Below are 15,736 nucleotides of genomic sequence, written 5' to 3'. Positions count from 1 at the left end.
CTAGCAGCAGGAGGGTTGATAGCATGGAGCCCGCCCCCATGGGGCGGGATTAAAGTTCAGTGTATTGTGTAACAATTTTGCCTAGTTTCTCCTAATGGCAGGCTATACAACCCATGAAGTTACAGAGAGGAGTTGTTTCGGTCAGTGAATATAAGAGAAACGGGGGATAGTTTTATAGAATTATTATACATTTATTTACTAGTAATTGTGGCGATCAGCGATTTTTATTGTGACTGCTACATTATGGCGGACACATGGGACATTTTTGACACATTTTTAGGACCATTGTCATTTATACAGCAGTGCTATTTAAATGCAACGATTCCTGTGTAAATTACACTGGCAGTGAAGGAGTTAACCACTAGGGGGCAGGGAGGGGTTATGTGTGACGTGTGTGTGCTTTTTTTTACTGTAGGGGGTGTGGCTTGGCATGCAACGTCACTGATAGTCTTTCCCTATAATAGGGAACAGACGATCAGTGACAGCCACACTAGGAAGCACGGGGAGAGGTTTGTTTACACAGACCCCTCCTTGTTCTTCAGCTCTGTGAGCCGATCACGGGACACTAGCGGCGATCGGGTCCGCAGGTCCCACGGCCACGAAACTCAGGACCGGGTCGTGAGTGTGCCACCGGCGGCGCGCGACCCACAGATGGGCACTTAAAGAGCAACGTACCTGTACGTTGATGTGCCCAGCCGTGCCATTCTGCCGACGTAAATGTGCAGGAGGCGGTCCTTAAGCGGTTAAGTGTATGTTTTTTTACTTAAAATTCCCTCCTAAACTTGGAGTGCATGTTATATGCTGATAAATATGGTATATTGAAACCACTCTTTGTATTAAACCAAAGTTGAAACTCCGAGTTACATGAGCGAGATGTAACACATGGGTGAGAGGAGAGGCTGCTGAGAGCTATGAAGAATAGCCGCAAGAATATTATGAGATTTAAGGAGCCATAAAACACATCCTGAATAATGAGTGATCCAGAAGAGGGACCCCTGTGGAGGGGAGGAGAGAGTGGTATCCATCTAAAGCAGGGGGAACACAATACATATTAGGTTATATAGGCGTTTTTGATACATGCTTGAGGTTAGAGTTCTGAGAGTCAATAAGAAGCGCGTGGTATTTTGTTGCAATTTATAATTTTAGTCATTGGTGAAAAAAAAAAAAAAAAAAAAAAATCAATAAAAGAATTACAAAAACGTGGAGCAACTTGAGAGATTTTGCTGGACTTAGATATTATGAACTGAAATCAGCATTAATCACTGTGCATCAAATTTTTGAGGAATTTATAACGAATTAAATCATGCATTTTAATTATTATCCCCATTATTGTTTATGTCGTACATATAGCAAGTCCTTTGTGAACGATATAATTAGTGCATTAAGATATTGCACTTTATACTAGCATTGATAGCAGCGCAGCACTATTAATAACACTATCAATTTGTGGGAACACACATCAGTGTTAGTGGCAGGCTTTATATTAAGTTTTAGGCTTATTTTAATTTATAGCACTGAAGCCCTTTACACACACACTATTCATTACTTACTAAAGGGATTTGGCAGCACAGGAGGTTGTAAAGGCAGGTGGTGTATTATCTGAATGCATTCCATGAGGCGGCTTGGGGCTGTTCTGTGCAAAACCACTGCACAGCACAGGTAAGTATGACTTTTTTTTTTTAAATAAAAAAACACACAAGATTTGTTTTAGTTATGCAGGCCATACACGGTCGAATTTCGAACGAATTTTCTTTTCAAAATCAGAAAATTCGTTTTTTTTGTGATCCGATGATGCCACCATTGATTTTCGAAATTCGGCCGACCAAGCCTTCAATTTCACCTCATGTTGCTACAGAAAAGAATTTTCTTGGCTGGGAATCTTCTTTTCTCTCCGTACATTTTCTTTTATCTCCGTACATTTTCTTTTATCTCCGTACATTTTCTTACGTTTCTCGCACGATTCTCCCATCATTGATTAGAAAATCGTTCGTTTTTCTAAAAATTTCCAACATGTCCGATTCCTCAAATTTTATTTCTGCACGAAAATCGGCTGTTGCTGCAGCCCACTAATGGTGCGAAATTCATACGAAAATTCTTAGATACGATTTTCGAAAGAAAATTCTTTCGAAATTCGAACCGTGTATGGCCGGCATTAGATATAGTCAAGAAAGTTTAGAAACGCTTGAGATTTTATTGTTAATGTCTCCTCTAGATAGATTCACTCCATTAGTCCTGGTGGTCACTGTCAAAGAACCCAAGGTGAGGGGAAATCTTTAAAATGAGACACATGTACTGGTGACAACTGTCCAAAAGCGTTATTTCTCTCAATTTTTAAAAGCTGTGTGAATGCTTACCCTTGACTGGCCAGCTCTCTCTTTAGCTAGTTTCTGTTTTCTCCTCTCTGTAAAAATAAAAAAAAATGAAAATTAAATGAGGTTAAAAATTTAAGACAAATAATGCACACAAATACAAACAGAAGGAAGGAAGTAGGGGGATGAATAGAGAGAATAGGGAGGGGGGAAGAAGAAGAAGAAGAAGAAGAAGAAGAAGAAGAAGAAGAAGAAGAAGAAGAAGAAGAAGAAGAAGAAGAAGAAGAAGAAGAAGAAGAAGAAGAAGAAGAAGAAGAAGAAGAAGAAGAAGAAGAAGAAGAAGAAGAAGAAGAAGAAGAAGAAGAAGAAGAAGAAGAAGAAGAAGAAGAAGAAGAAGAAGAAGAAGAAGAAGAAGAAGAAGAAGAAGAAGAAGAAGAAGAAGAAGAAGAAGAAGAAGAAGAAGAAGAAGAAGAAGAAGAAGAAGAAGAAGAAGAAGAAGAAGAAGAAGAAGAAGAAGAAGAAGAAGAAGAAGAAGAAGAAGAAGAAGAAGAAGAAGAAGAAGAAGAAGAAGAAGAAGAAGAAGAAGAAGAAGAAGAAGAAGAAGAAGAAGAAGAAGAAGATCAATTGCAACCCAGAACTCCCAACTCCGGGTCACCCAATTGCGGTCTTTGGAGTGTGGGAGGAAACCGGAGTACCCGGAGGAAACACACGCAGGCACAGGGAGAACCTGCAAACTCCAGGCAGCTAGTGTCATGGTCAGGATTCGAACCAGCAACCCTTCTTACTGCTAACCACTACACCACTGTGCCGCCTTGGAGAAAAACAAGGTATAAGTAAACCATACTTTGTGCATGCAGGTTCATAACACGTAGAAGTTACAAAAATTGTTTAACATTTGTTCTACCTTTAGGCCTCTTTTACACGGACGATCCGTTAACGTCCGTTTTATTTTTTTTATTTTTTTTTAGGCGAACCTGAACGGACACTCCATAAACCTCTATGGAGCATCGGATGCCAGCGATGACATGTCCGCTGACATCCGACCCGCTCCAAAAAAGCGTGACGGAGGAAAAACCTACTTTTCCGTCTGCGGATAATATCAGGTGACCACGACGGAGCGATCCTCCGCTGAGCAGAGCGGGCTCCATACTGGGACATGTCCATGTGAAGGAGCCCTTAGACCTAAAGGGGTTAGGGGAGGTCAGTTAAACATGTGCTACTAAAACATTTTTGTCTGAGGCCGGGTTAACACTGGTACGACAGGACAATCGTACTACTTTGGATCAGATTTTGCCCTGCGATGAAGTCCAACATGCGCCTGACTTCAATGAACAGGGATCCCAACAATATCAGGGACTGTGTCTGGTATTAATTTTTAGGGGGAACTCCACACCATAATAAAAAAAAAAAAAAAAAAAAAAAAAAAAAAAAAAAAACCCACACGGCATGGGTACCCTTTCCATGGGCCTACCCGGCCCTTTCGGAGTGGGAGTGGCAGAGCGTTAAAGTAATTTATTACCTGAGCACACAGCCCGGCAGGTCAGGAAAGGGGATGGGGATGAGCAAGCGCCCCCCCCCCCCGAACCGCACCAGGCTGAATGCTGTCAACATGGGGGGAGGGAGGGGTCCTGTGCCCCCCCCCCACCCTAAACCACCTTGTCCCCATGTTGATGAGGACAAGGGCCCACAGGCCCCAACAACCAACAGCCAGAGTTGTCGGGGGCTGCGGGCTTATCGGAATTTGGAAGCCCCCTTTAACAAGAGGGCCCCAAGATCACAACCACCCCCCCTATGAGTATGGGGTATATTGTACTCCTACCCATTCACTTGAAGTAAAAAAAAAAGAAAAAAAAAAAAAAAAGAAAAAAAGTCAAAATGTTAATGTTACGTGTTAAAGTAATTTATTAAGGCAGCTCCAGCGTCTCTTCCGACTTCTACCCTCTCCAGATCTTCGCTGATATCTTCTAGCCCTCTCTGGTTCTTATCCACCTGTCTGCTGTCTTTTGCCTCTACTGGGTCTTCTACGCTATCTTTGTGCTCTTTTGCTGGGTCTTCTTCCGATACTGACTCGACGTGCTCTTCTGCTCTAATGCCGGTTGCGCCACTACTTGTATAGGCATGGGGCAGGGTCACCAGAGACCCGCCCCCTATGACATTGCTGCCTACCATGCCCTGGGCGGTGAGATAAGGGGTGGAGCCTCCAGATGTCACACGGTGACCCCTCCCCATGCCTATATAAGTAGTGGGACACGACGCACCCACAATTAGAGCGGGAGAGAGCGTCGAGTCAACATCGGAAGAACAGAGGGAGAAGGCAGCAGACCGAGGGAGAGGAACCAGAGAGGGCTAGAAGACATCAATGGAGAAGACCCGAAGAGGGGAGAAGAACCGGCAGAGGCAGAAGACATCAGCGGAGCAGACAAGAGCCAGAGGGGGGGGGAGAAGAGATCAGAAGAGACGGCGGAGCTGCTTAATACATTACTTTCAAAACCATGTGTAATGAGTTTTGATAGGGTGGGGGCCGGGATCTGGGGGGCCTTGTTAAAGGGGGCTTCCAGATTCCAATAAGCCCCCCGCAGACCCCGACAACCAATGGCCAGGGTTGTCAGGAAGAGACCCTTGTCCTCAACATGGGGACAAGGTGCTTTGGGGTGGGGGGCACCCCCACATGTTGAGGGCGGCGCTCGCTCATCCCCACCCCTTTTCATTACGGGCGGCATGCTCCAACCAATATGGGACCAATCCGGATTTTGGGGGATCCCCCCATAACGTTTCTTTTGGTGTGGTGTTCCCCTTTAAATCCATGCCAGACTGAAGGGCATGGTATGCTCTTGGAGGAGGAACCCATGCCTTTTTTTTTTGTCATGGAGTTACCACTTTAAGATCAGAGCACAAGTCATATGCCAAAAAGTCAGATCAGTTAAGACGGCGATCCAACTTGAGTGATTTTCAATGGGCTGAAGTACTATCAAAAAATTGGACCAAAGTAGTGCAGGGAGCATTTTCAAAGTCAGACCAGTTAAGACAGCTCCCATAAGGTAACAGTGATTTTCACACGTCATGCGACATATCGAATATCGCATACTAGCTCATTATGAAATACTCCCCTTAGAAAAATGCTCGGTAGTGCCAACGGCTCCCACGGCTGGCATCTTTCCCAGAGTTACTTCCAGGTACAATTAACCACTTGCATCCAGGCCAAATTCTGACATTTCTCTCCTACATGTAAAATTCATAATTTTTTAGCTAGAAAGTTACATAGAAACCCCAAACATTATATATATTTTTTTAAGCAAAGACCCTAGAGAATACAATGGCGGTCGTTGCAACTTTTTATCTCGCACAGTATTTGCGCAGCAATTTTTCGAACACCTTTTTTTCAGAAAAAAAAAAAGTTATGCTAAAAAAAAAATTTTTTTTATTTTTTTTGCATAATGTGAAAGATGAAGATACGCAGAGTAAATAGATACCCAACATTCCACGCTTCAAATTTGCACACGCTCGTGGAATCGTGCCAAACTTTGGTATTTAAAAAACCCTGTATGCGACGCTTTAAATTTTTTTTACTGGTTACATGTTTTGAGTTACCAGGACAATGACACGTGGCGCTGATGACAGATGGCACTGACAACAGGTGATACTGATAACAGATGGCACTAATATGTGGCACTGATGACACGTGACACCGATATGGCACTATGTGGCAGTGGGGACAGGTGGGCATTTTATTTTATTTTTTCCACTGACCGTTGCATCTCTGCAGTTCATCTCTCCCTCCTCACACGCTGTTTGTGTGAGGAGGGAAAGCGGCGCTGAGAGATGATCTCATATGTTTACATATGAGATCATCTCTCATTGGGCACGCCGATCACGCTGTAAACGGCCGCTGTGATTGGCCGTTTACAGCGATCTGTGACTGGCTGTGTGCAGGGGACACGGCCAGCACAGAACTTGCCCGATGCACACCCGCAGCAGCGCACAGAGGGGAAGTTAAAGTGGTTGTATACCCACATTTTTAACTTTTACCTACAGGAAAGCCTATAATAAGGCTTACCTGTAGGTAAAAAAAATATCTCCTAAACCTGTACGGTTTAGGAGATATTCCCCTCGGTATGCGCCGCTGACTGCAGCGGCGCATGCGCACAAGGGGTTTCTCGCCGTCAAAATCTGGCAGCAGCCGAGCGGCCGGACTGAAATCTCCCGCGCGCATGCGCGGGAGTGACGATATCGCGGCTCCGGCCACTCACAGCGCCGGAGCCGCGATACCCGGAAGAAACGCCGAGGGAGCATGTCAGCTCCCTCGGCGTGGATCGGGCCAGATGTCGGGGCCTCGTTCTAAGGTAAGTATTTCATAATGAGCTAGTATGTGGTGCATACTAGCTCATTATGCCTTTTGCTTTGCGGTTTTACTACCGCTTTAAAGGGAGGACATCCAGGGACAGCCTCCCGGCAGTTAGCGTCCGTGCTGCAGCTGTCTTTTGGCTATAGTGGGGGCATGAAGTGGTTAATGTATTCCATGCATGAAAAACCTCCTGTGATGCAGCAACCCCCCAGAGCCCCACCTTTTACTTGCCTGAACTTGGTCTTTCCAGGAATGGGAACGAGCACACCAGCTCCAGCCGTTGTCTGGGGTCCTGATTGGATAGATTAACAGTGCAGCCATTGGCTCCTGGGGGCGGGGCAGAGTCATGCTGTTTGTCCATGGATGCAGCAGCAGGACACATGAGTGTCCCGCGAGGGGGAGCGTCTCTCCCAATGGGGCTCTGGAGAAGTGGGGGTGCCAGGAGCGGCGCTGAGGGACCCCCCCGAAAGGGATGATCGGAGCCACTCTGCGCAAAACCAACTGCACAGGAGGCAGTAGGACACGTTCATGTTTTTAAATGAACACACATATACCCTTTAACCATTTCGCTGCCAGGCCCTGTGCTACATTTTGTATACTAGAACATTTAAATTTCTTTTTTTTCCCCTATAGCTTGGAGTTTGTAAAAGACCCGCCAAACTGTACAAAGCACATGATCAGTAGAAGAAAAGAGGTGCTGATTTTTTTTAGACCCCGCGGTATTTGCGTAAAATGTTTATCAAACCAATAGGTTTGCAAAAAATACACCAAAACCATTAGCAAATAACACACACACACACACACACACACACACACACACACACACACACACACCAAATTTTACAAAATTCCTACTAAACATAGAAGCTTAACCTGTGCTGAGTTAATATTTGTAACTTAAAACTGTACCTTTTGGCAAAATTGTGAAAATTTAACAGATGCAAAAAGTGTAAATAACCAAATTTCTCTAAAAAAAAAAAAAAAAAAAAAAAAACGAAAGATTTGAAATGTATTCCCTTATAGCCTTCAGAATTTGCGAAAACACCAAAACCATATAACCGCTAGAATAAAAAGAAAGTGCTACTAATTTTTAGACCCCCCGCGGTATTTGCGCAAATGTTTATCAAACCAATATATTTGCAAAAACAAATCCACAAACCATTATTAGCAGACAAAAACAGCCGATTTTACAAAATTCCTGCTAAAACTCTACTAAATATAAAAGCTTAACCTGTATGGATTTAACAACAAAAAATGTTTCACTTTTACATGGCTCCTTTTTGCAAAATGGTGAGAATCAAAAAAAAAAAAAAAAAAAAAAAACTTTTTTTTTTTTTTTTTTTTTTAACGCAAAAAATTTTAAATATCCAAATGTTTCCAAAAATCTAAAAGGTTTTTAATTTTCCTTACAGCTTTAATAATTTGTGAAAGACCCCAAAAAACATTTTATGAAAGCATATGACCTCTAGAATAAAAAAAAAAAAAAAAAAATAAGTGTCAGAGGAATGAAAGATTTCCTGGAGACCTCAACCACCAGATCAGGGAGTCCCTAACTGGTTGACTCACCTGGATCGGTCAATCCAGGGACAACGGAAATTTGTCCCACTTCATTAAAATCTCCTTCTGCAGGACTCTGGTGTGGAACTGGGCATAAGGTATCGCCACCATGAGCCCCAGTACTCGTATGCAAAAACGGAGAGACAACCACTTGCGGCTCATCAGTAGATTGAGGACTCTCAGATCGGCAGGCAATTTGTCTGAGGGGATACAAACCCTCGGTTCCCTCGAGTCCAACAGTAACCCCAGGTACTCCAGACGCTAAGTCGGTACAACTACCGACTTCTTTAGGTTCAAAAGCCACCCAAATTCTTTCAGGGTCTGCAAGCTGATCGCTACATTAACCTCTAATTCTGAGGCAGAAGAAGCTCTCAGGAGGAGATCGTCTAGGTAACCCATGATCGGGATCCCGCATTGTCTCAGCAACGCCAATACTGGAGCCAGTACTTTGGTAAAGACACGGGGGACTGATGCCAGGCCAAAAAGGAAGAGCCACAAACTGGAAGTGGGCTTCCCTGACTGCCAAAATCAGAAATTTTTGATGCCGAAGGCATATGGGTATGTGCAGGTAAGCATCCAAGGACGCCAGGAAGTCCCCTTGATGGAGTGCAGCGACTACTGAGCGAACTGATTCCACCCTGAACCTCTGCACTTTTACAAAGTGATTGAGGGCCTTCAAGTCCAAGATTGGACGTACCCCTTCCTTCTTGGGAACCACAAACAGATTTGAGTAGAACCCCTAGAAGCGTTACGATTCCAGAACTGGTACAATCACCCCCTGATTCAGCAAGTCGCTCACCGCCCCTAACAGGGCCTCCCGGCAAACTGGGGACTCAGGTATGCTGGAGGGGAGGAATCTGTTTGGCGGCCAAGAGAGAAACACTATCTTGTAGCCTGTGGAAATCAGATCGCAGACCCATTGGTCGGTTAACCGGGAGGTCCACCGGGCTGTAAACTCCCGAAGGCGACACCCCCCATCCGAAAAGTGGGTGGGGGCAAACCTTCATACGGTAGCACTTTTGTTCGCAGGCTTGTGGTTCCAGGGATGCTTCTGACCATCCGTGGGCGTCCTGTCCGACCGATCCTGGTCAGCCACATCTGATAGGTCAGAGCAGGGGTCTCCAGCCGCAGCAGGGCCCGAGTCTGCATCAGAGCTCTCCCCAGAGGACGGAATGGGGGGGGGGGGGGGTTGGGGCAGGGGCCTCTTTACGTGCACCTTTCCTGCCACGTGCCGCCTCTATCTTAGCAACATAGGAGTCAAGGAACGCCATCAGGGTGTCCATGCGCACAGTGCTAACCCGGTTGCTATAGCCTGGATTTCGGGGGAAGAAACACTAGTTTCTGAAGCCATGCTGACCCTAGCCTGTCTGCCACCTGCAAGGGGACTTAGGACGGTGAAGGTCCCATCCTCCTGCTGCCACCATGTGGGGGGGGGGGGGGTACTTAGCGCTAGACTCACCACCCTGGGGCGTTCTGTGAAAGCCACAAGTAGTGCCTGTAGTCCCTAGGAGGTTCCCAGTTGCAGACAGGAGAAAACTGTCAGCAGCAGCTATAAACAGCGGTGCAACATTCTGCAGAGCTAGCTTCAGCATTCAGCAAAGAGCCATCCAGCGTCCTTTACACACAGTGGACACAGGAAACAGCAAGTGAGAGCACATGTAATGCTGCCACAAGAGAACAGCAAAGAAAAAAGCGATCAGGCTTCAAGAAATTGGCCGCCAATGAAACTAATAGGAAATCCTAAAGAAAATGGCTGCTGAAGCTCACCAGGGGAATATCAGCTTTCCCACATCCAAGATGGCTGCTGTACAACACCATGCGGTGACAGAACAAAAAAAAAAATAACGCACTGCCTGCTTACAGCCAGAACAACCTCCACAAACACCTTAAGGGACCCCCCAGACCTGGACCAGGACCAACGCCAGCCGCACAGAGCCCCCACAGGTGAGAAAACAGCGAACACACACTGCCAGCAGCGCATGCAGCCACCCCCCTCGGGGGGGTGATAGGGACTTGGGAGAGAAGATAGGGAGGTGAGGTGGCCCCCCGAATCGACCCCCCAGGGAATGCCCAGCTGCTCACCCCACCGAGAGCCGTACTTACCAGTCCTGAAGAGCTGGGAGACATTCCATCACAGACCTACTCCTACGCAGCTACAGGGTAGCTGTTGGCCCGGTATACTGTGATCCAGACAGCAGTAGCCCAGTCATATGTATAGCCCGGAGCATTGAAGCTCAACCACCTCTGGAGCTGAGGCATGTCGTGGCCTGCCGAGCCTTAGCTGCAGCCTGCTCACGCTCGATGGCCAGATTGGGGAGACTACAAGGATATCATTAACCAGCCTGTCACCCAGCCGGCAGTTGAAGAAGATCTCAGAATCTTTCATCTTGCGCGAAAAGCAGCAAACCTGCAGCAAAAACATGAACCGAGAGGGCCCGCAGGGTTCCTAGGTCATTCTTAATAGGCAAAATAAAAACTGAAGCTGCTGGGAGCAGTGAGGAGGGTTGATAGCACAAAGTCCGCCCACAAGGGGAGGGATTAAAGTTGTTTATTATGTAACAATTTTGCCTAGTTCTCCTAATGGCAGGCTATACAACCCATTTAGTTACAGAGAGGAGCTGTGTCGGTTGGTGAATATAAGGAAAAAAAAAAAAAAAAAAAAAGAAAGGTATTCCGTGCATCCCCGTACAGCAATCCCATTTATGTCAATTGGGATGCAACTGCTGCACATGCATAGGTGCTGTTCCTAATCTGCCATCTGTGAGGGTACATGACCCCAAACGCAGATAGTGGGCGCTCAGGGACATACGTGGATCAAAAATTGGGAGCAACGGCTCCGTTAGTGCAGGTGCTACTTCCCAAATTACATCAATGGGACTTCCTGCACAGAGATGCATGGAACACCTGTGCATACCTGTAAAGGTACGCTGTATATGCCCTGTGTGAGCCAGGCCTTAGGCCCCTTTCACGCAAGCAGACCAGTCGGGCTCAACTGGACCACCCATTGTTTTTTGTTTTTACATACGCCTGCATCCGATCCAGTCTGCTAAAAAAAGAGAAGGATGGGGATTCCATTCCCCATCCATCTAGCACAAACTTTTTTCAAAGAGGGCCAGATTTGATGAAGTGAACATGCGTGGGGGCCGATCATTTTGCTTGCCATTCTTTGAACCATTAAAATGCTGTCTAAGTGTGTCCATCCTAGCACTAATACGCGGTCCAACAAGAATTCTCTTGTCTTTGTCGCGCTCGTTCCCAACACACAGACTAATGCTCTGTTCTTTAGGGGTACTGTTAATTCTTAATGGTACCCCACACATTGGAAAACATGGGGTGCTTTTGGTGCGCTATTAAAAAATAAAATAAAAAAAGTTCGAGGACTTCTCTCCCTGCAGAGGGAGCAGCTGGGGGTGTACACATGCTGTGGCTACAGCCGGGAGGGATACCCAGGGTGAATAGGCCTGCACTTCAACTACCCCACAACTGTGTGGTTGCACAGTTGCGGTATAGTGACACTGCATTTACGGGATTAAAACAGGTGGTGAAGAGGCAACATAATGCCTCTTTACTGCCTTTCAAATGCCTCTGAAAAGCTATCTGTGCATGGATTGCTTTTCAGAGGAGCAGCAGTCCTGGCTGCTAACACACACACACACACACACCAAAAAACCTTTGAGGCCGACGGAGCTTCTCAGTGCCGATGTACAGTTCGGCAGGTGATCGCTCATCTGACAGCCCTGATAACCAGGCGGGCCATTCAAAACCGGGCCGGACTTTGGACATGCCTGATCTAGATCGGACCAGATGGAAATGTACAGGCGGACACTGCCCCATAGAGAACAGCAGGCTGTTTCTCGTCGACGATTGTCAACATTGTGGATCGAGTGGCCCATGGTGGCGGTGGGGTTATGGTATGGGCAGACATGTTTGGGATGCGCTGGATCGGTATATATGACAGCGCGTTCCAGTTCATGCCAATATCCAGCAACTTTGCACAGCCATTGAAGAGGAATAGACCAACATTCCACAGGCCACAATCAACTCTATGTGAAGGAGATGTGATGCACTGCATGAGGTAAATGGTGGTCATACCAGATACCGACTGGTTTTCAGGACACACACCCCCCCCCCCCCTCCGAATACAGTAAAACTGCACATTTTACTGTGGCCAGCCTAAGGCCCCCCTGTTCAAAAATAATGCGGTCTAATCAGCATCTGGATATGCCACACCTGTGAGGTGGGTGGATTCTCTCGGCAAAGTGCTCACCAACATAGATTTATGAATATTTGAGCGAAATAGGCCATTTGCGTACATAGAAAAAGTTGTAGATCTTTGCTTTCAATACTTAAACTAGCAGATATTACCAAATTAGGAAAGCTTGTAAAGGCACTCTGGCTTTGGCAATAAAGCTGACAATGCACCATGAGTCACCAGTGTGCCTTAGCCAATGGCAGGTTGCCAAATACTACTATAAAGTGACTGTGTACATATTTCCTGGTGTGATTTTGCTGTGGACCTTCTGCTGGAAGGGTCCCTCATCCGTTTGTACTGTACATCTGTAATAAATCTGTCTTCTAATCAACATGACCAGAGTTGACTGATCAGTAAGGGAATGGAATTTTACAGACAGGTAATATATATCTATATCAGTGTTTCTCAACCTTTTTCCAGTCGGGGTGCCCTTGATAAATATTTTCTGTCTCAGTTTTACGGTAATGTGTGTTGCAGTTTATTGAGGTCCCAACTAGGAATGATCTGTTGGACCTGGTAATCTCAAACCATTCAGAGCTTATTACCGATATTCATATAAAAACCATCTGGGTATCAGTGACCATAACACGATTTCATTTAATGTAAGCTGTAGGCAAAAAAATAAATAAATAAAAAAAAAACCCATACGGGAAAGATAAAACACTTGATTTTAAGAGAGCAAATTTTCAAGAGGACGGGGGCTGCTCTGCAGGACTTAGACTGGGAAGGAATATTGGCATCAATGAACAGACCAGAAATGGGAATTCTTCAAAAAGACTGTTTGTGAACTCACTGCAAAGTATATTCCCATGAGCAATAAGTTTAAAAGGCAAATTAAATAAATAAAACCTATGCGGCTCACAACCAGAGGGGAAAAAAAAAAAGCTATAAAAGCTTTTAAAAAATATAAAAATTAAGGAACACCATTGTTTACATGTTACAAAGAATATAACAGAATATGTAAAAAGGAAATCAAGGATGCAAAAATTCAAACAAAAACAGACAGATTGCAAAAGCTAGGATAAACCCCAAAAAAGTATTCAAATATAATAGTAAGAAAGGTCAGGTCTGAGTATGTAGGCCCTTTACAAAATAATCAAGAGTGGGTGACTGGGGACAAAGAAGGCAAATTTATTAAAATACGTTCTTCAGTTCTGTGCATACAAAATGAGCATGGGGAAGCTAAAATCCATAATGGGGATGGGTATTGACACAGCATATCTTTATAAATGCTCACCTGCCGACACCAGTAATGTTTTACGAAAATGGAGTAGCTGGACCATGTTGCTGCCTTGCATATTTGATCTGGCGCTGCTCCAGCCCTCTCTGCCTGGGACGTTGCCATGGCTCTGGTTAAGTGTGCCTTCCCTGCTAATGTATATGCTTGGCCATTGGTTGATCCAAGCGATCTGGCAATAGTGCGTTGAGATGCTCTAAATCCCTTTCTGGTCCCAGTAAACAAAACAAAGAGTCTGACTTTCTTACTGACTTGGTCAACTCCAGGTACTGTAGGATACATCTCCTTACATCCAGAAAATGAAATTTCAATTCCCCTTCTCCTGAGGGGTTGGGACAAAACGAAGGTAAGACTACCTCTTGGCTTCTGTGAAAACCTGAAGCCACTTTGGGCAAAAATGCAGATCAGTCTTGAGAACTATCCAGTCTGGGAAAAAATAACACAAAAAAGTGGTCTAATAGATAAAGCCTCAATTTTGCTGACCCATGTGGCAGTTGTTACTGCAACTAAAATACGGAAAATTGTATACTCACCTTCTGTAATTTTCCTTTCCTGACGCATCTTCATGGCAGCACACACTGGGTTGCGACTCCGCCCCCACAACCTGACAGGATTGGATTAGCTATAAATTTGAAGGGGAGACCCCCTGTTGCATTCTCTGTATATATCATCACAAAGACAGGGAGGGAACCGTGTGCTGCCATGAAGATGTGTCAGGAAAGGAAAATTACGGAAGGTGAGTATACAATTTTCCGTTTTCCTGACGCCTTCATGGCAGCACACACACACACACACACACACACACACACACACACACACACACACACACACACACACACACTGGGAAATAACTCGCCAGTCGGGTGGGTGCAAGTAAAAAAAACTAATTCCTTATAATGCAGAAGAATTTGCTCTAATGATGGATCTGCCGAAGTCAGTCATGGACAAGTGAGCTGAATCCACCTTGTAATGGGAAATAAAGGTATGCCTGTAAGACCAAGACGCTGCACTGCATATCGTCTCTGGAGACACTCTGCAATATGCTGCCCAGGAGGTAGCCACTGCCCTTGTAGAATGAGCCCTGATGCCTTCAGGAATTGCCAGTTGCTGGGAGGAATATGCTTTCTTAATGATTCTAACCAGCCAGGATGCGATGGTACGTGAAGCTGCTGCTTGTCCGCGCTTGGATCCGTGAGGGATGACCAAAGAGAGAATCGGTCCTTCTAAACGAGGTAGTAGCAGTTAAGTAATTGATGATGGTTGACCTCACAACCAGAGGGTGTGGATCCCCCTGATCGTTAGAGAAGGATGGAAGAAGGATATCCTGGTTGTAGTGGAATGAAGTGGCCACTTTGGGTATAAACTGCTCCGAGGGTCTTAGAACCACTCTGTCAGGAAAAAGAACTAAATGAGGTTCCGAGATCATTAATGCTTGGATTTCCGATACCTTTTTGCTGATGCAATTGCAATCAGGAAAGTCAGCTTTAAAGTCAAGTCCCATAGAGAGATTTTTTCTGTTGGATTAAACGGAGGTGAAGACAGGGCGTGAAGAACTACTGATAAATCCCATGACGGAAAAACTGGTTTCCTGGGGGGTTTGATAACTAGAGGATGAAAAGCTCACTTCGTATCCGTTTTGGTTGATAGGGCAGACACCTGAACCTTGAGGGTACTTGTTGACCCCTGATTGGAGAAATTCCAGAATGTGAGCAGGCTCTGGAGAAACGCTATTCCATCCCTTTTGTTGAGCCATGGAGCAGAATCTCTCTCAAATTCTAGAATAAATGGAATTGGTCGTAACTTTCCTAGCTTGCATTAGAGTCGCTATGACCTCTTGAGAGCATCCCTGGGCTCTCAGCCTAGCCCTCTCAATCTCCAGGCCATCAGGTGCAACCTCTCTGGAGCTAGATGCAGGAACTGACCTTGGGACAAAAAGATCCGGAGATACCCGAAGGGGAATAGGAGGTTGAAGGCTGATTTGCAGATGTGTCGTGAACCACGGCCTCCTCGGCCATAGTGGAATAATTGCGATTACCGTC

General features: G+C 45.5%; 1 protein-coding gene across 1 annotated transcript in view; it reads right to left on the bottom strand.

The window, feature by feature from the left end:
* Positions 1-15,736, bottom strand: part of TOMM20 (translocase of outer mitochondrial membrane 20) — a 162,953-nt gene that overhangs the window by 106,864 nt on the left and 40,353 nt on the right. Inside the window, exon 2 of the mRNA XM_077486554.1 lies at positions 2,355-2,401. Within this exon, the coding sequence (XP_077342680.1) occupies positions 2,355-2,401 (47 nt within the window). The remainder of the gene's footprint in view (positions 1-2,354; positions 2,402-15,736) is intronic.

The sequence above is a fragment of the Lithobates pipiens genome, unplaced genomic scaffold (genome assembly GCF_037356315.1).
Source record: "Lithobates pipiens isolate NorthernLeopardFrog02 unplaced genomic scaffold, aLitPip1_a1.2 Scaffold_18, whole genome shotgun sequence".
NCBI lineage: Eukaryota > Metazoa > Chordata > Amphibia > Anura > Ranidae > Lithobates > Lithobates pipiens.
This window is presented reverse-complemented; position numbering and strand designations above follow the sequence as displayed.